Here is a 14,558-nt window from a genome sequence, read left to right as displayed (position 1 = left end):
AAGCCATGAAGTTGCTTTCAAATACACACAGTGACTTGCAGGATGCCGACAAGTGCATTCAAGGGCCCTTGAAATTTCACTTTAGTACAAATGAGAATCCTTCAAAATTAACAGAAATTACCTATGGGTAAACAGTCACTAAAGCGGTTTTGAAAATCTCGTTCCCCCAAGTAGTGGAACTACTGCCCTCAAAATCTGATTTATATTTATAACTCTGCCTCTTCCAGTTTTTCTAGATTCGTCTTCCCGCGAGGGCTCGCCCAGTTCGTGCTCGAACTTTTCCAGTGAGAGAAAACGCTCTGCCTCCCACTGGGCCCGTGCGCTGGCCCCGCCATCTGTGGGTGCACCGACACCCAAGGGAGCCTCCTCCTGGGGCGACGCTCCTCAGCCCCAGCGCTCTCCTCTGGGTTCTCCATCAGGCACGCACTTGGCGCTCAGGCCCAGCACCACTCTGCCAGGATGAAGCTGCAAAGCCCCCACCAACCGGGCAGGCAAGCCAGGCAAGTCGCCTGTGCCCCTGACATATCTGAAGCTTTGCCTCAAGGGCACAGCCTTATAAAGGGCAAAGCAGGGGCCAGGGCACCTGTGAGGTGGGTGCTCCTGACAGGCAGGGAGAGCCAGCAGGCCTGGAAGTGAGGCAGATGGAAGGACGGGCCAACTGTGGGGGCACGGCTGGGGGCCCGAGGGGGAGGGCGAGAGAAGTGGGACGGAAGCGGTGCAGTCTGGGTTCACGACCAGGGCTGGGCGCCCCTGCAGTCATGCCACCTGACAGCGTGAGGCCCACGGAGGGAGAGGCTGGCGAGAAGAAAGGCCTCCGGCAGAAAGCGGAGGACAGGAGCAGGGACAGCCACCAGCGGAAATGCAGGTGCTATTCAGCAGAGAGGGCATGCTGGCCCGGTGGTACAAGGGGGATGAGGCCTGAGGGAGAGCCTGGGATGTGGGTCAGACCCTGTGGAGTGCATCCAAACCAGCAGGAAGGTAAGTGGAAAGATGGAAACCAGACTACAAAACACGAAGGAGCAAACAACTCCTTCAAGTGAGGAGGAAGGGGTAGGGGCCCCAATGTTTGCAGAGTTGAGTGCATTCGTGGGAACACCTGTTCAGTTGCTAAGTTGTGTCTGAGTCTTTACGACCCCATGGACCGCAGCACGCCAGATTTCCCTGTCCTTCACCATCTCTGGAGTTTACTCACATTCATGTCCAGAGTCGGTGATGTCATCCAACCATCTCATTCTGAGGCTGAGGGTTTAGGGAAGAGCCAGGCCTCTGGTTTCAGCTAGTTGACAATCTGGGTAGAGACAGTTGGCCCACTAGATGTATTAGCTCTGGGGTCCAGGCATTCAGGATAGGTAACCAGGAAAGTGAGGTGGGGCAGGGGAAGGAGGAGTCAAGAAACAAAAAAGGGCAGTCTGTGATCAAATGCGAGCCTGGCGTCTATCCTCTGGGCAGTCCTGTGCTGTGGTGCATTAGAATATACACACTTAAAACAAAATGATGCTGCTCCTTCACTAGCACCATCCTTATAAGGACCCTGAGGACCTTTCTTTCTGATTGGTGCACTATAGCCCTTCCATGGGCTTCCCTGGGAGCTCAGCTGGTAACGAATCCGCCTGCAATGGAGGAGATCCCGGTCTGATTCCTGGGTCAGGAAGACCCCCTGGACAAAGGACAGGCTCCCCCCTCCAGGCCTTCCACAGAGCAGGGCACTGGGCAAAGAAACGCTCTGGCGCAGCTCACACGGGCCCTCTGACCAGGCCGGGGTCAAGGGCCTGGCTCTGCTCCAGCAGTGCACACAGGGCATTCATTTTATCAACAAAGCGCACATCTGACAAATGAGTTATGCATATTAATCACTTCTAAATAAACATCATCCATATAACGAAACCTATATGGTTTTAAGGCAAATACTATTTACATATTTATTATACTATTAGCTTTTGGTTGACAAGAATTTACAAGAATCCCTTCTTGAGGACCCTTTGGAGAGACCGATGCTGCCCCCTGGGACCCAGTTTTCTCTGGCAGGCCTATTCTGACTGCTGTCATAAGAGCTCTGGTCATTCAGTTTTACAAAAGCCCAGTGAAACAGAAAATGTGCCCAGAGGACGTAAAAGGGGGCCACATGACAGAAGGGAAGTAGTTGAGAAGACAGGCTGGCACCAAGGAACAGGGACGAGGTGAGGTCTGGGCGCGGGAGGGCAGAGAGGCGCCGACCAGAGCATCGTGTTGACCGAGCGACAGAACGGACCCTGCACACAGGGATGGGGTGGGGGTCGAGAGGCTCTTAGCCAAGGATGCCTCACTTGGGGCAGGGATTCTCCGTCCTGACTGCACACAATCATCGGGGGCGTACAATCCACATGGTGTAAACAGACCAGCCTCAAGTGTACAGTTCAGTAACTCTTAGTGAAATGTGGAGCTGTGCATCCATCCCACAATCTAGTTCCTGCTGAGCAACCCTTCGCCCCATCATCCAGACCAATTACACTGAAAAGCCTGGGTGGAGCCAAGGCCCCTGAATCTTATTATTCTCTCCAAGTGTAGGAAACCACTGCAGGCTATTCTGCCAAGCTAAAACATCTACACACAGCTATTTTCATAGATGGATTTAATAATTTCACATCGTGGTGTAGAATCAAACTCCGAAGAAGAGTGTTGCGCCTGCACGTCCCCGTTCAGTGTAACTCCCTTGGGGAAGGGAGAAGAGGGCCAGGGAGGGCAGCCCCCAGACCCAGTCCAGTGACGACCACAACCAGTCAAGGCCTCTAGTCCAAGAACCAGTGCGTGCAAGAAATATAACCTTAGAGGCAGAAGGGTTTCATTAAAGAAGCTGGACACTTTGGTCCAGCCCAGTACAGAGGATAAATGAACTACAATGCAGCGTTCCTCTCAGGAAGGGGTCACAAATGACACCTGTGCACTTCAGATGAGGGCAGACAGTGATTCACTAACAGCAACAGCAATTAACTCAGGAAGTGCTGAGTCTCTAAGTTGTGTCCAACTCTTTTTCAACCCCATGGACTGTAACCCACCAGGCTCCTCTTTCCATGCAATTTCCCAGGCAAGAATACTGGTGCGAGTTGCCATTTCCTTTCCCAGGGGATCTTTCCAAGCCAGGGATTGAACCTGAGTTTCCTGCATTGCAGGTGGATTCTTTACTGCTGAGCAAGCAGGGAAGTCCAATGAACTCAGAATCCACGTACAAAAAGACTATGACCAAAGAAACGAGCGATCTGCTTTACACACCTGAGAGGCCTCTTGCCGAGCAGCAGTCCTGCCCTGCTTGAAGGACACTCACTACCCCCACCTGGAAGGTACCAAGAAGTTAGATATTTTTAAACTGCCAAAGTCTTGCCTATTCCAAAGATGCTAACACCTCTCTGGCTCACCAGCCCAGCCTTTGGAGAGGTACCTGGCATCTTGCACAATTAAGTGGCTGCACAACTTCCTTCTGAGAAATTAGACTCTTTTCCTTTATAACTAAAGACCAAACCACAGAGCCCACTTGAAGCACAACTGCACTGAAATGTCAGATTGCAAAAGCCACCCATCACCACAGCGGCCCCCACACAGCACGGACCCCCTCCTGCTGTGGGCTGCTCACAACACAGTGCTCCAGCCGCTCCCACACTGCCCACTCCTGGGACCTACACAGTGTCCATGTGGGGGCTGTGCATTCCGATCCAGCCCTGGGACCCCAGCCCCTGGGCCTGAGCTTGGCACACACGGAGTGCTTGGGAGACGCTTGACAAACAAGCACACTTCCAGCAGAGTGGCAGTGGTTGCAGTGTGGACACCCTGAGACATGAGGAGCCTCACTCTTCACACAGCTGGTGACCAAGCCATTCCAAAGGTATAGTGGACTGAACTGAGTCCCCTGCCCACGTTCATATGGTGAAGCCCTAAACTCATGTGATGGTATAAGGTGGGGCCTCTGGGATGTAATTAGGGTTAAACGAGGTCATGTGGGTGGGGCCCTCATGATAAGATTAGTGCCCTTATGGGAAAAGACCCAGGTGCTTACAAGCCAGGAAGCCCTCCCTAGGAACTGAATCTGCCAATGCCTTGGCCTTGGCCTTCCCCATGTCCAGGCCCCCCACCCCGGCTGTGGTGTTCTATCATGGTAGCCTGAGCTGACTAAGACCAAGCCCAATCACAGATGCCAATGGTTCCGGGCAGGAGCCAGTTCCGAGCCCTGTCAGGAAACCCAGGCAGGACAGCTGTGCCCTCTGACCCAGGCAGAGCTGGCAGCTGCTGCCCGGAAGACTTGATTCTCTCTTCTTACCTCGATTACCCCTACTTCTTAGGTTTCTCAACCTAGGACTTTATCTCTTAGCTTCCTGTCTGTCTTTACGCCTTGAGTGCCTCTTCTGCACTGCCAGCGTCCACGAACAGTGCCCTTATGGGCAGACACCTGCCCCAAGGGCATCATCAGTCCCAGAGACGGCACTGCTGCAGCTGAGGCCAAGCCCCCACCCAGCCACTCCCACTCAGTCTAAGGGCCCTCCAGCAGCACAGTGCAGAAAGCAGGCCCACAGGAGAGGAGTCAGGCTGTGCCACACTCTGGGGCAGCAATGATGTAACCCCGGAAACCAGCACGGAGTCTGCAGCAGAGACTGCTCTGGATGGGGCTGTAGCCCCACACCGTCCGACCACCCACTCTCAACATGAGCAGACAAAGCTGACTGGAACCTTCATTCCTCTTGCACAGATCCTCCCCACCCCCACCGGCCCCGCCTCCCCCAGATCTGGGGCTATATGGGGCTATTTGGCAAGCCTGAGGGGGCTGCCACATTCCCAGGCAGTTTCACTGGTGTTTAAAACCCTGTAAGAAAGCGTTAAAGGGGAGCCGGGGGCCACCACCTTACTCCGCGTTAGTAGGGCTCCTCCTCTCTGGGCCACTGCCCTAGTTTTTTTTTTTAACACATTTTGTAACACATAGCCCACAACTTCACATGCTGCTAAATGCTCTGGACACTCTGCCAGCATGGCCAGCCAACCCCGAGCCCACTTCCAGAGTCCTGGGCAGGGCTGGCAAGGACAAGAAAGCTCTGGAGAAGAACAAATGCTTCTCTCTCGCCCATTCTTCCAGGAAGCGCCCTGGGCCAGAACCCTCCCTACACCACCACAGCACTGGACTCCTCCAGTGGGCACAGGAGTGCTCAACCAGGGAGGCCACATGTGGCCCCTTGTGGGGACACCCGCACCTTGGATGTTGGAAAGCCCACGCAGGTGGGCAGCCAGGCCCCTTGGCTCAGCAAACCAGGCCAGGAGCACAGAGAGCCGCCACAGCCAGCGGCCACATGGGGCACAGGGGCTGAGGGGACAAAGGCTGCAGAATCAGTCCCTGTAGTTCCTGACTCCAGACCTGGCCCTGAACTCAGCCAACTCAACTCCAAATCTCCACATTTAGCAAACGCTTCCGACCAGCCTGCCTGGAGCCCCTAGAGGTCTTCAGGGGTCACTAACAGGAGGCTGGCACACAGTGGGCACTAAAATCTTTGTCAAGTGAATAAGTCAGAGGACAGGGAGACATACTGACATGTTCCCATTATGTGAAAAGTAAGCTTCAGAAAGACAAGAAAGTAGACCATTCTGCCCAGAGGCTTTTTTGGGAGGTGGGGAGCATCATCAGACTCAGAAACTAATGGACTCAGCGGAACCACAAAGGCCCATCAGAAAGCAGTGCCCCCGCCCTGTGGCTGAGAACACAGGGGACGGCTCCCAGCCAGGCCCAGACCTGAGCTGACGCCAACAGGAAAAGCAGACCCAACACTCTGCCGCCAGCATCCCCAGCTGCCCAGGACTCAGGACAGACGGTCTTCGCCTAGAAACACTCCACTGCGCTACCTCAGGAACTGCTGTTGCACGCACCTCTCCAGTCCCAGCCTGGAGGCCGCCCCTGAGGGTGACCCCAGGGGTGCAAATGGAAAGCTGGTGTGGCCCAGAGGCCTCATGCTGGCCGGCTGCTCCAAGGCAGGCCCTGGTCCTTCCAGGGACAGCTGGCCGCACCTGTCACCTTCCGAACCAGGCCCACAATTCTTCCGTTGTGCAGCCACCACTGGCCCTCAGCACTGGGGACAAGTGTCCCTGCCAACCTCCAGCCTCCCATGCTAACCCCACAACCATGTGCACCGAGCCACATCCCCTGCCGTGTAAGGTCATCCAAGCACGACAAGAGACCGGCTAAAAAAATATTTTTGCATGGAAGCGTCTGTGGTCTTTCCTCTGGGATATGGGGCGCATGGCCCAGATGCCCTCTCATGAGGGCCGACAGCAGACGGCCTGCCACTCTCAGTCCTTCAGGGAAACGTAAGCTGCACAGAGCCCTTGCCTCGGGTCAGACTGGCTGACACAGAGCCGGAAGGCCTGACCGTCTCACTGGACTGGGGTCCACTCCGAAGGGCTGAGCTTGTCCCGGAGCAGAGGGGCAGGAGCAGACAGACAGGCCCTTGTCTGTCCTGGGGCCTTCGTCAGAGCTCTCCCTCCCCCTGCTCCTGCTCGCTCCACCACCCTCCAGAGGGATCAGTCCCAGGGACACCCTTTAATAACTTCCTGGCACGCCAAATTCCCCACTTCCAGGAACTCAGCATTACTACTGAGTCCCAAAGACACATTAACACACTTTTCTACAACTTATTGGTCCTCATGAATAACACTCTCACATGAGCCAGAGGCAAAGCCACAGCCCCGAGTGACTGCCCTGACTGCAGCAATCCTGCTGAACGCAGACAACCAACCTACTTTTTCCCAAGGCCCTAAAGAGGGGTTTCACCTAGAAGGGCTTCTTGCAATTACCACCCCTCCAAGGGCCTCACCAGGCCCACAGGATCCATGGACGCCACCAGACTTCACTTCCACCATCAGAAATCCCCAGAATGAAGGCTGCGGCCACATCCAACCAGGAGAAGCAGTGCTTCAGGTGTGGACCAAACAATCATCACCCATCAGAGCATCCTCTATCAGGCACCTTTTGCCACAGCTTCCTCTCTCAGGACAGGCCCACCCTTCCTCTCCACCTACCCCCCATCAGAAGCCCAAACTACTCACCACTCAGTCAGCCTGGCCGCCCCCGCACCGGCCTGGCTGCCCCCGAGACTGAGGGAGAGAGCAGATCACACGAAGGCCGTGTTGCTCTGAGCCCTGCTGCACAAACACCCATCAACTGCAAGTGCTTTGGGGCCCAGAACCCTAATAACCCCCAGTGTTTCTGGGAGAATGAACCGGTGGCCTTGCGAGGAGGTTCCGCACCTCTCCCTGATGAGGCTCACACGAAAGGACCTCAACCCAGCCTCTCAACCCAGTCTGTCAACCCAGCCAAAGACGTCTCCTGTGCTAGGACCTGGGGCAGAGTCCAGCACTATGGGCCTCAGTGGGCTCCCTGGGCTGTGTCAGGCCCTGGAGTCACCTGAGGGCTCCCAAGGGAGTCCCTGAGCAGGAGGAGGTGGTGGAGACTCTGTGCCTCCCTGAACTCTTTTTGCTGTGGACTCGCACTTCTGTTGTGCTCCTTCAGGTTCCGCTTGCACGGCCTGCTCCCCAAGTGCCTGCCCTACCCCAAAATGTGGGTCTGGCTGTCTTGCTACAATAAAGCTGAAACCTGGGCAAGGTTTTGAACCCCTCTAAGCCTCAGTTCTTCACTTGTAAAATGAACCACTCACCTGGCAAGGCTTAGCGAAAGTCAAACAAGAACTGCCCTACAAAGCCCCCAGCAGAGGGCCTGGCCCCGAGTGCTCAGTGGACAGCAGCTGCCATCAGCCACGAGGAGGGGGTGGAAAGAAGGTGGCACCGCCTATTGTGCCAGTGTCCCACCTGCAACTGCTCAGCTACAACCCCCCTCATATCAACTCCCTGGCATTAGAACACCCTCCCCTTGAAGGACCATAACCTCAAGCATCAAACCCCTTCCCTGGCTTGTCTGGCTGGCTCCTGGCTTCCCCTGTGGATGGAGCCCTAGAGCCAGCAGCCTGGAAAGTGTTACCAGGCCTTCCAAGCAAGGGGCTACAGCCAGGCCCCACCCAGTTCCTGCAGGGTACACTCCCTGCACTGTGACAAACTGAGTGCAGCGCACGCTCCCGGGCATGGCAGGTGCCGTCAGACGCCAAAGACGCCCACACTCCATCTTTAGCCCATCGCCCCTCAGGCTGGGACAGCCAGAGCTCAGTCAGCACTCAGAGGCAGAGAGAAAGCAGGGACGAGGGCACCACCCATCTCCCCGAGCCCGACGCCTCTGCTCACAGACTCAGCGGTGCTTTGTTTCTGTGAAGGCCCATCACGGGGCACTCATACATGCAGGTCTCCCCCACCAGACCTGTTCCTGGACATGCAAACGCCAGGAACCCCCACGGTGTCCACCTAATACAAAATGAAACCGGCGGTTCTAACAAGTTCCTTAACAGTCCGTGCTTCCTGAAGCCTTACACTTATAAAATGTAAACGTGTGTCTTAAAGTAAAAACGTGCTGCCAGCTATAAGGTCCTTCAAAGAAGAAACCATTTCTTCTTCTGTGGGTCTCATAACCCTGAGAAACTGCCTTTTGCACTGAAGAGTTGCAACTCTGTTCAGTCACTAACCACACAAGTTTCTCACACACACACACACCCCACACTACATAACCCTTCTCCAAACACTACACAGCTCTAAGACACCTTTATTAATTCTGTGAAGAGAATCAATTTTGCACAAGGCTCTCCTAAGGCTGTGATTTGAATGAGAGAGAAGGACCCTAAGAAATTACCCTCCCTCTACAAATGAGATCCTCTGGTGCCGAGGAGTCCAGGAGAAAGGATGAAACCCCCGCCCCGACCCAACACCTAAGACAGCACTGAGACCAGTCACGGGTCTGCTGTCCCTGGCGCCTTACTCCTTCCATGAGCAGTCTGGTGGCCCCTGCAGAGAACAGCCCGAGTATATAAGACACACCACAGTTCTCATACCATTTTCCTGCCACCGGCATTCCCACAGTGTGTGCACAGTGCAAAGTCCTTCTGTTCTAAGTGACGAGGAATTATATTCAAAAATATTTTCAAACAGGTATTTCTATTTAGCAGCAACAGGCTGCTTCATAACCCCAAAGAGCCACGTGCCAGACATCGTTTTGTTGTGGGATATAAACATAGCTCACCGGGTGGCCCTTACCTTTAACAAGCAGCCTGTCCCTCACAGACACCCGCCGAGTGGAGTCAGAGGCTGTGGCTGACGCCCGGGAGCCTTTGAGACCATCATCCCGCTTCAGCTTGCTTGCCAGCGTCAGCATCACTGCTGCCTTTTTCCTGAAAGGCAAAAGGCAGGTGAAGCACTCATCTCCAGACACTGAGACAATGATGTAAGGTGATTTTTAATTTTTTCCCATAATTTAAGTTGTAGAAAAATGTAGCTCTAAGATAGAATTCCTCCATAATGAATTTGGGTAATCTCTGCTGCTGCTGCTAAGTCACATCAGTCATGTCCGACTCTGTGTGACCCCATAGACGGCAGCCCACCAGGCTCCCGTCCCTGGGATTCTCCAGGCAAGAATACTGAAGTGGGTTGCCATTTCCTTCTCCAGTGCATGAAAGTGAAAAGTGAAAGTGAAGTCGCTCAGTCGTGTCCAACTCTTCGCGACCCCATGGACTGTAGCCTACCAGGTTCCTCTGTCCATGGGATTTCCCAGGCAATCCAGTACTCCAGTACTGGAGTGGGTTGCCATTGCCTTCTCTGGGGTAATCTCTATGCCTCTCTAAATCTAATTTTTTAAAGTATGAATGAAAAATTTAAAAGGAGAGCCAAGCATTTAACATGCACTGAGCAGCAGGCCCTGGGATGTAGAGCTCATGTCTAGGGCAGCCTCCATCAACAGGTTCCACATGGGCCCACCACTGCTCACGGCCCTCCCCTGCTGCGGGGTCCATGCCTCTGAGGGTGTGGCCCCAGTGTCTGGCCCATCGCAAACCGAGGGGAGCGTCCGCCCCTGGTGAGGAGGGAGCACCGCAATGCTTTCTTCCCTCCTTTAATAAAGGTGTGGCTAGAACCTTAATAAGCATTTTCACATTTGTGTGTGTTGTGCTGTACTCACACTGGAAGGCAACAGCAACTTAATCAAGTTATAATTAATGCCCCAAACTAGATCCTTTTCACTCGGCTGCTTCCAGCCCACTTGTGTTTCAGGTTCCCTCCCGGACAGCTCACTGGGAAGGGCGATAAAAACCAAGCATGGGTGATGCACCTGCTTGGGAGAAAGGACTTAAGTGTCAGCAGGGTTCACAGAACTGTGCTCCAGCATCGCCTTCTTTATGTACACAAACCGCCATTCCTGACGGGCCGCCTGACTCCTCCTGCATGCTTTACCAGTCAGAGAGGAATTCTGGAACTTTTGACTGAGGACAAAAATTGATCACCAGTTCAGTATTTTCATAATTTCCTTTGTTGTTTTAGTATCATTTCCTTGCAATATCACTCTGATCATTTTCAAGAGAAAATGATCCAGAATTTTCAGATGAAAAATTTAAACCTACGTAAGGAAAGAACTTTTAGTTTGAGGCCAAGATCCTGAAAGCCAAACTATAAGAATAACTCTCTCCCTCCAAAAGTGGTATCTTTTGGAGAAGGATATGGCAACTCACTCCAGTATCCTTGCCTGGAAAATCTCATGGACACAGGAGCCTGGTAGGCTGCAGTCCATGGAGTCACAAAGAGTCGGGCATGACTGAGCGACTAACACTTAAGTAATATCTTGAGCCATTTTAATCCAGTCCCTCACTTTTCACATCATCATCTGTGTATCTCCCCACCCCACAAAGACTGTAAGATTTTATTTTCTATTATGAAAACAATATATTGAATATGCTCTTCTGAACTACACAGGACCTCTCACTCACCTAATCCCTTTAGGAACCACTGGTCTCAGTGCTTCAAGAGACAGTTCTATTACACATCAGCACTCACGAGCTCCTAGAACGTCAGCTCTGGGAAGGACCCCTTCCCCTGACTCCCACTTTCTCATGGATGTGGATTCTGGGACAGCTGGGGCCTGGGATCAGCTTCTAGAAGAGGTCACCATAGAAACACTGGCTTCCCCCGAGTAGATGATGGGGATGTTTCTATCCTGAAGGTGGTGATGGTTCCAGGGCTATATACACACATCAAGACTGATCAAATCACATGATTTAAACACGTACAGCATAGTGGACTTCAGTTGTACCTCAAAAAGATTGGTCAAAATGTGATACCAAGCCATCACTAGAGAGGATATAACCGTTTAACACACATCTCAGCTTCACCCAGCGTGGGGGACTATCGCTTCAGCTTACAAAGCAATCTCACGAGGGAGGGCTGGGGTGGTGTCAGGAATATCTGTGGGCTCTTGCCCACAAGCTACCAGGGACAGCAGCACCATCTACAGCCTGGGGGTCCTGCTCACCCCCACCACCCCCAAGTCCCGCTCCAGGGAGCCTGTCATTAATCCCTCAAGCAGATATGGATCCCAAAGCAGTGTCTGCCTCCTGACCAAACCCACTGCCAGGCACCCAGACTTGAGGATATCAGTCTTGCCATATCGACAGGGCAGCCTGATGATGCGCCAAGATCTCCATCTATCACAAAGTCTACTTGGTTTTTACACTCTAGCTGACCTTGGTAACACAAACATGGCAAACAATAAAAGCACAGCCTGTGTAAAGAGAGTTCGGTAGGCAGTACCCTAGGAAAGTCATAATAAAGAGCCCAGTGGAAGAGTGGGTCCCAGGGCATACGACTGGCCCATACCCAGCTCCCTGCAGACCTGCACCGAAGGGGCTGCTCAGAGCATCCCGGCAAGACCAACTGACACAAAGAAAGGCTCACACCGAGATGTTTCTGTGTCGCCTCAGCCTATGGGCTCTGCTTAACCATCTTACACTCCTACCCCACACTAAATTCTTCTCTGTGGGCAGAGTACGCCCCATACGCAATTCCATTTAGAGTCAGATTCCTGGTTTTCCATATTCAACAAGTTTGTGACCCTTAATAAAAGACACTGGGCTCTGATTAAGCAAGATATAAAAACGGTGATGTCCTGTTTTTCCATAGAAGACAAAACATATTCTGAACATTCTAAGAAATCTAATTATATAATGAATACCTATTTCTCCATCATCTGCATCATTTTCATACACCACTTTAGGGATTAACCAAAGGTCTAATTTGGGCATGTTCCATAGCTGTTAATTTAACTCTGTGCAAAGAGATGCGAATGAAAATAAATTATTCAAGCTGTCAGGTTAACTGAACACCTGTGGTTTGCTTCAGAATTCTCTTTTCCTTCGTCAATATGCTTTACCCTTTGAAGACCTGGTTTAAAACTAAAATTTCCCTTTTACCAAAAATTACACTTTGACCATGACGGCATTTTCAGTAACAAATCAATTATAGTGAATAGCACACTCAGTCTCTAAATTCCTTAAGTTATAACTGGCCCATTTAAGTTCTTCCTCTGGGTGGGACTTTATTGCAAGTGTTCAAAGATTTTTAAGGGCTACTTACTGTGGTTTAGTTGCTAAGTTGTATTTGACTCTTTAGCAACCCCAGGGACTGTACCGGTCAGGCTCCTCTGTCCACGGGACTTCCCAAGGCAAGAATACTGCAGTGGGTTGCCATTTCCTTCTCCTGGGGATCCTCCCAAACCAGGGATCGAACCTGAGTCTCCTGCATTGCAGGCATTTTCTTTACCACTGAGCCACCAGGGAAGCCCCTGTGCTGTTTACTAGGCTCATCATCAAGAAGTATTTACTCAGCGTTCTGGCCTGCAGCGGCAAAATCAGGCCAGGCCACCTGTACAGGGGCCAGTCAACTCCTGGGGTGGGGTATTCCTTCGTTAGAATTCTTCCTGCCTTGGCAGAGTCCCAATCTAAATGTAAAAGGTGGAACTGCATGTCACTAGGGGTCAACCAACTCCACAGTCAAAAAGGGGCCCAGATCAGGACATAAAGAAGTCCACAGCTATCCTCCTCCTTCAGAAGGCCAGGGCCCAAGGAACCCGCCCACCTGGCTCAGTGGTTGGCTGCCTGATGACCTTTGGAGCCCAACCCTTTTATCCGGAGCGGTAAACCGGCCTCCCCTCGCCCTGCCTACTACCTGAGGGGTAGTTTGTCCAGGTGGAGGTCCTCAAGACCCGTACCAGTTAACCTGCTGGTGATTCTCGGAACATCTCCCCCACGTGGGCCCTTCCCCTGCCTCATCCCCTTACCAGCCTGCAACCCTCCGTACAAGGTAGATGGCCCTCCTCCCTGTTCCTCAGCGACACCTCGCTCATTTCTGGAAGCTTCTGCTCAATCTGACACCCCGGTCTGGATGCCCTGCCTCCCCTCACCACCTCATCCTGCTTCTTACTTCGGATAACCGGTGACTATGCCGCAGATTCCTGCACCTCCTCCAAGAAGCCTTCTCCCGCCACTCCGAAACCGTCCCGACCCCACTCGGGAGCTGGGGGGAGGGCAGAGGGGCGGGCCCGATCCCGAGTATGACAGATGAGGGAACCGAGACCCGGGGAGGGGAGGGCCACACCCAAGACTCCACAGCAGCCGGGACTCGGCGGCCTTAGGGATGGGTCCAAGATGTCCTCCCCCATCCTCTGCCCCGGGAAGACCCTCCAAACCGGCCCCAGTCTCCCCCAGTGGGAAGCCGCAGGCACTCCGGCGAAGCGGCCGCCCGGCTCCTCCGCACCCTCAGGGGCGCCCCCCCACTCCCCGGCCTAGCCCGATTCCCCCGGACGTCAGGAGTCCGGCTGCCCGCGTCCGAGTCCCGCCGCCTCCAGCCACTTTGGACCGGTGACCTTGAGCCCGCTGGGCGCTGCGTTTCTTCGCGGACAATGAGGCTCGCAGCTTCCCCCCCGAGACGGCGGAAGAGAGAGGGGGGCCGCAGCGTGCCCCCAAAGCCCGGGCTCAGGCGGGCTTGTCCGTGGAGCCCGGAGGCCGCCAGCGCCCCGGCCCCGCACTCCCCAGCCCGCGCCCCGCGGCGACCGCCGGCCCTCCGGCCCCCGACAGCGCCCGGCCGTGAGGAGAGGAGCGGCGCGGCCTGCGGCGGCCCCGCGGCCACCCGCCCGCCGGGTGCACCGGCGCCGAGGGAGCCAAGCCGCCCTCCAGCGGCCCCCGGCAGCCCGCCGCAGGGCCGCGCTCTACTCACCTGGGCACCCCGAGACAGGCAAGGCGGGCCCGGCGCCCAACACCATGCCCCAGCCGGCCGGCGGCAGCGAGACGCGGCCCCTCACAGCCAGCACCGGCTCCGGGCGGCGGGACCGGAAGTGGCGGGGCGGAGACTCTACCGCTCTCGCCCGAGGCGGCGGCGGCGACGGCTGCGACTGCAGCGGGCGCTTTAAAAAAAAAAAATCAAAAGCCCGAAGAACTTTATTTGGAGCCTGACACACGAACAGCGGTGTGCACCGAGAAAGGGGGCTGGATTCGGCGGCCGGCCGATGGGGCCTAGCTCATTGGCTGCGGGGTGGGCACGGATCTTGCGGCCCTCGCTGATTGGCCAGTGGCGACAGGGGGGCGGGTCGCCCAGTCATTCCCCGAGCCTGCGCGCCAGAACTCCTGGGACTCAGAGCTCTG

The 14,558-nt window shown here is 54.4% G+C and overlaps 1 protein-coding gene across 2 annotated transcripts in view; it reads right to left on the bottom strand.

Moving 5' to 3' along the window:
* Window positions 1-14,331, bottom strand: part of UBE2F (ubiquitin conjugating enzyme E2 F (putative)) — a 46,194-nt gene extending 31,863 nt beyond the window's left edge. The window contains exons 1-2 of one of the 2 annotated variants that reach the window (XM_055586591.1): window positions 14,134-14,331; window positions 9,136-9,269 (exon numbers count right to left, since the gene is read on the bottom strand). In XM_055586591.1, coding sequence (XP_055442566.1) covers window positions 9,136-9,253 — 118 coding nt within the window. In that variant the 5' untranslated portion in view covers window positions 9,254-9,269; window positions 14,134-14,331. The remainder of the gene's footprint in view (window positions 1-9,135; window positions 9,270-14,133) is intronic. The other variant, XM_055586590.1, reaches the window with a different exon arrangement.
* Between the last annotated feature and the right edge of the window lie 227 nt (window positions 14,332-14,558).

The sequence above is a fragment of the Bubalus kerabau genome, chromosome 6, assembly GCF_029407905.1.
Source record: "Bubalus kerabau isolate K-KA32 ecotype Philippines breed swamp buffalo chromosome 6, PCC_UOA_SB_1v2, whole genome shotgun sequence".
NCBI lineage: Eukaryota > Metazoa > Chordata > Mammalia > Artiodactyla > Bovidae > Bubalus > Bubalus kerabau.
The sequence above is the reverse complement of the archived record's forward strand: the minus strand, read 5'-3'. Positions and strand labels throughout refer to the sequence as shown.